This window comes from Nannospalax galili, unplaced genomic scaffold, assembly GCF_000622305.1.
Source record: "Nannospalax galili isolate Female #2095 unplaced genomic scaffold, S.galili_v1.0 scaffold641, whole genome shotgun sequence".
NCBI classification, from domain to species: domain Eukaryota; kingdom Metazoa; phylum Chordata; class Mammalia; order Rodentia; family Spalacidae; genus Nannospalax; species Nannospalax galili.
In genome coordinates this window covers 1073049-1079048 of record NW_008345311.1, presented here as the reverse complement: position 1 = coordinate 1079048, position 6000 = coordinate 1073049, and the positions used below count along the sequence as shown (strand labels likewise).

General features: G+C 32.9%; 1 protein-coding gene across 1 annotated transcript in view; it reads left to right on the top strand.

Annotated features, from left to right (window-relative positions):
- Positions 1-6000, top strand: part of Htr2c (5-hydroxytryptamine receptor 2C) — a 293810-nt gene that overhangs the window by 141472 nt on the left and 146338 nt on the right. The window contains exons 3-4 of the mRNA XM_008841567.1: positions 1440-1544; positions 4056-4372. Of these exons, the coding sequence (XP_008839789.1) occupies positions 1510-1544; positions 4056-4372 (352 nt within the window). The 5' untranslated portion in view covers positions 1440-1509. The remainder of the gene's footprint in view (positions 1-1439; positions 1545-4055; positions 4373-6000) is intronic.

The following is a 6000-nucleotide window of genomic DNA, read 5'->3' as shown; positions in this document are numbered from 1 at the left end:
TCTCTCTCTCTCTCTCTCTCTCTCTCTCTCTCCCTCTCTCAGACATACCTTTTTTTTCTCACTGAAAAACCATACTCACAACATATAATTTAGTAACTCCGACTTCTGAAATAACTTTATAACCATAAAGAGAATACAGCTAGGTGTTTGATGCGGCAAAAAGTGTAGTCAAAACCCTAACTCGAAAACACAGGAAGAGCAGAGAGCAGGTTGTTTCAACCACACTATTCTCAGTTATGAATCTCTAAAGGATCTTTATATTATATTAGTCACTAGAACTCACATTTGATCAACAGAATTATATTAGATCTTTATATTATATTAGTCACTAGAATTATATTAGATCTTTATATTAGTTACTAGAATTCACATTACTCACTAGAATTATATTAGATCTTTATATTATATTAGTCACTAGAATTCACATTCAGTATTTTCCCAATGCCAATAAAAGATGGATAGTGACAGGCTCCGTTCAGCAGACATGTGTATTTTGTGCATTCTAATTCTCAACAGCATTTTAGCATTCTGAATACAGTGAGTAGCAAGTGAGTAAATAGGTGATACGACAAATAACTTTTTGAAAAACAGCTTGTAGAAACAAAAAGCATTCAGTCTGAAATGCTTCGATAAGCTATTTAAATTTCGTGTACTCGTCTTAGTACCTTAGAAGATGTACAATCACCTATTGATTCACAAAAGAAGCTGAGTTCTGTTTCAGTCATCTTATACAACTGACCTTGGTTTTTTCAACTTTACCTCAATTACTTGGATTCTATAATTTCATAAAATTAGTTATTAACTTGTTAATATATTGAGTGATTGCTGTGTTTAATATGGTAAGCTTGACAGCTGCATTTATTTTGGTATAAACTTGTCATTGCTGCCCTCTGGAGAATATTTTTGGTTAATGCAGAAACATAAATAGAAGTTTTTATGCAAATATCATTTATTTCATTTGAAGAAAAGCAAAATTGCAAATGTACTAAGTATGCTCACTTTAAAGATATTCTTGAAATTTTTTATGTTTTCCATTTACTATAGGATGAAATCTCTTTAGTATGCAAATTAATTTTTAGATTATACATGGTCTCTAAATTGCTTGAAAATTTCAAAGGATCTATTCTTAATTCCATTCTTAAAACATTGATTTGAAGCTCTGTGTTCCCAAACAGGAGACTACTTAGTAAAGTCCCATATAATAAAGCTTAAATAAGTGGTTTTACAAAAATGGATATTTTCATACCTATAAGTAAATGGGAAAATGTTCTTTGCTATTCTTTTCTGATTTTACAATATGACATACTTAATTGTTCACTAAATGGAGTATTAACTTTCTTGTGAGTAAGTAAGTGCATTCAAGTTTATTTAATTTGTTGTTATGCAATTTATTTGGACTTTTAACTAACGTTCTTTTTTTTTCTTTTTTCTCTCCCTAGGTAATGAATCCAACCTCTTAATTTCTCAGTTCTCAATTTGAACCTGTGGTTGCTTAAACCTGAAGCAATCATGGTGAACCTGAGCAACGTGGTGCGCTCGTTCCTGTAAGGATTCTACTATTTGTTTTAATTAATACAGTACACAATTAATTTTATGATTGATTACTCAATACTATCAAAAATGCTTCCGTACTACCAGGTAGCTATGCCTCCATAAATGGCCTGTACCCCAAGAGATTAATATTTCCTACTTAAAGATAATAAGTGAGGAAAAATAGTAACACATAATCTACATAAATATTAAAGCTCATATACCCAAATAATATGGGCATATAGTCTATCCTCATTTCAACTCATTCAAATTCTTGTGGCTGTTTTCATCATAGTTAAAAGTCAGAAAGTTTCTTTCCTTTTCTTTCTTATTCGAACGGAACAATCTAGGTAATAGAATGACTGAATACTGTGGTAGTGCGCATCTCTAATCCCAGCAGTCAGGAGGTTGAGACAGGATGGTTGCAAGTTTGTGGCAACATACTGAAGCCTGCTGAAAGAAAAGAGGGAAGGAAGGAAAGAGAGAGGAAGAAAGACAGGAGAAAGAGTGTATTTATAAGCTTTCAATTTTGTAAAAAACAGTGGAAATTGCAAAAGAAAAGATCAGAAGTCAGGGTTACAGATTGAGGATCGGATCAACAGTGTAGTTGATTCTGGGAAGTATGGATACAATGACCTCGTAGCTTAAGTCAATAGAATGAAATATAAAGCAAATAGGTAAAGCATCAGATTCAAGAACTAAGCCATTATAAATCTGATCTAACCCAAATCTAGTCTTTGAGGAGTAGAGCATGAAAAAGAAATCCCAAATTGTATAAACTCTGGACAGTACAGCTGAGAAGTTCTGAATCCTTTTGCTCCTAAACAAAATGTTTTCTGCAATACTTGAAAAAAAAACTCACTACCCAAAACAGCCTTTCACAAATAATTTTTGAATGGGAAAATTTGAACAAAACTGTCTTATTTTTATTAAGGAAGATAAATGTGTTAGTTTTATTAGAAACCTTAAAAGTTCACATCTTGAATGTACACTTGTATTTGTAAGTTGAATAAATCAACCATCAGAGAAATTAACTGGAAATTTTCAAGACAAAAACATACACATCTCCCTTTTGTTACATTGCCACCTAGCCTGAAATTCCAGCTGCTAGAATCTGCCTAAAGATCAATACAATAATATGCATTTTAGGGCCAGGCGTGGTGGCTCATGCCTTTAATCTCAGTACTACCGATGCAGAGACAGTCAGATCTCTGTGAGTTCAAGCCAGCCTGGTTTACAAGCAAGTTCCCCATCAGTCAGAATCACATAATGAAATGCTGTCTCAAAAAAATATTCATTTTAAGTGACTTAAGAGATTTAGTTCCTAATTTGTTTCATCTCATGCTTGTTTTTCTCTTGGTCCTTTTCTGCCTTCTTGGATCAATAAATAAATTTGGTATGCCATTAAAAAAAGAGATTTAGTTCCTAACTCTGCCCATAGGTATCAGGTATCTTCACAAATCACTCTGAAGCCTAGAGCGGGTCTCAGAAAATAAGGTGACCCAATGAGAGAAGCACTAGAGAGAAAGTGTACAACACAAGGCAAGAAATTGTCAGCCAGTATAAAATCACTTTGCAAATATGAAGGCTTAAAAACAGTTCTAAATTATGAATATGCACTGCAATCACCACCTCTTTCAGATATTTGCAGAGAATTTGTCTGATGATGCCTTACTATTTCTTTTAACTTTGGATCAAAGCAAGGCAATTTCCATTTTTTTTTTTCCGGTCTGGTTACTGGTCCTTTGAGAAAATGTCATCATTTCCTTAGCAACTGTCTCAAAGGATAGCTCAAAGAAATTAATACTTTAAATAAGTAAAGAATAAAATATTAAGTCAATCTCAGAAAGACAAATATCTCATATATTCTCTCATTTGTAGGTCTTGGGCTTTTAGATTCATATCATCATAGATGTATTAATAACATGAAAGTAGAAGCAAAACCTCACAGGGGAAGAAAAAGCACTAGTGGGATGGGGGGGGGCAGGAAAGAGAGGGAAGGGTATTGACATATGGGAGATGATAACTCAAGGTGTGTTATATTCCTGTATGAAAATGGTCCTACATAAACCAATAAAATAAAACTCTAAAATAACAAACCATTACAAGTCAAATGATATTGTGGCTTTGGATTGCAGCAAAAGTTTAAGACACAGTCTCTGAAATCATTTGGAACTTAGGATGACTCCTGGTTCTGTCCCTGACTTGGCTATATTGGCTTGTGAATGTTTCTTAACTTCTTTTAATTTCCTTTACTTCACATCTATAAAATGAAAATAAATCAACACTGAATTTACATTTGTTTTATATGTAACAAAATGAGATTATACATATATATTTCAATAAACTAAGTGCTAACTATTAATATTCTTGGGGTGTAAAGAAATCCTGATATTTAATGAAGACAATAGGAATGATGGGGGTGAAGATGGTGAGGATTATGGTAAAGAAGGGTATTTTGTGTATTAGTGATATATTGTGCGTAAGCAATATCTGATCTATTTTTCTTTTCTTTTTAATTTCAGTGTGCACCTAATTGGCCTATTGGTTTGGCAATTCGATATTTCTATAAGTCCAGTAGCTGCTCTAGTAACTGACATTTTCAATACCTCCGATGGTGGACGCTTACTTAATTTCCCGGACGGGGTACAAAACTGGCCAGCACTTTCAATCGTCGTAATCATTATCATGACAATAGGTGGCAATATTCTCGTTATCATGGCAGTAAGCATGGAGAAGAAACTGCACAATGCCACCAATTACTTCTTAATGTCCCTAGCCATTGCTGATATGCTGGTGGGACTACTTGTCATGCCCATATCTCTGCTTGCAATTCTTTATGGTGAGTACAATTCTATTCATTTCTCAGCTCAAATAGTAGCATAAATTTGTGTTAAATCTCAGTAGACATTCATAAACTGAATTAATTTACCCATAGCATCTGCAAAACAAAGAAAAAAGTAAATTGTGCTTCAGAAGAATTATTTGAGTATGTTTAGATTTATTAAATTAAGCAACAGCAGAAGTTTCAGAACTCAAACAGCCATTTTATAATATATTGAAATTATGCATAAATACTTTATTCTTAATGTCATTGCAAATAAATGAATATGCAAAATGGGATAGTGATAAAAATGCCCCCACACCTGTATTTTAACCAGTACAGTTACTATAAATACCATCTCTATATATAGAAAACTAAACTCATCTTCCTTACTAAATACATTTTAAATGTTTTGGAGCCACTGGGAATTGACGCTGTTTTGGAGCCACTGGGAATTGAACCCAGGGCTTCATTTACTCTAGGCAAGCACTCTATCATTGCTAAACTCCCACCGTAAGGAATCTTTTATAATTTTGATAAACTAAGTACTTTGGATGAAATAGGTACTTAATAACTAATTAGGCTGTTTTTCTTCACCTTGGAGTCTGTAACTCATGATTTATAAGGAGACGAGGTACCAAAATTATTTTCTAACCACATAAATGAAAGTTCATATCATAACCATAAAAATTCAGATATTCCTTAGATATTAATTTAAAGTGATTTCTAGTTTTTCTTTTGATTTTGTGTCATCTCTTCTGTGTTTATTCTTACATAAGCTTTGTTTGTGGATAGTATTTGTGATTTAAGAAATCAAACTCACACACAATTCTTTAAGGACATTTATTTCTAATTAATTAACTAGAAGTTAAAAATAATAATAAAGGCTCATTGGCTCTCCATGTCTCAGTCTCCCAAGTAGTTGATACTACATGTATATACTACTGTATTTGGTTTTCTACAAATATCTTTACTACAAAAATTGGATGGCCCAGTTTAACTTTAATTATTAGTCGATGTTTCCTGTAATGTATAATGGATTAGACCAGAGGAAATATTATTAAAGAGTATGTAGTTTATAAATCCTACAAGAAAATCAATGTCTAGAACATAATCTCTCAGGGCACTTGAAAATTAACTAGTCTCTCCCCAAACTACAGTAGATATACCTAATCTTAATAGGTATTTTATAAGTTGTTTTTAAGGAAATTCTTCTTTCTAAATCTCCACTGAGTTTTAATGAAGCATTAACCTCAAAGCATAAATGTTTCAGCTGCTCACTAGACACTTAACCCTCTCATCTCTAAAATTAATAAAGTTCACAGAAATGAAATGCAACTGTGATTTCAAAGGTATAGATTTTACAGTGGGCTCCTTATGTGTGTTATTTAGTAGATGAAAAGTGGTCTAGAAAACATGATAGAGGCAAAAAGAAAACTATCAGGAAGCCTAAGACTAATCTTAAAATAGCATAAAATGTAGACTCCAAGTACATCCTAGACACTGAAATTTTCTAAAATCAGCTTTAGGTTACAGACATAAACGTGTACATAAATCTCAAGAAAGAAGTTTTGGGAAAGTAGACTAGAGTCGAAGGAAGGAAGGAAGGAAGGAAGGAAGGAAGGAAGGAAGGAAGTCGAAGGAAG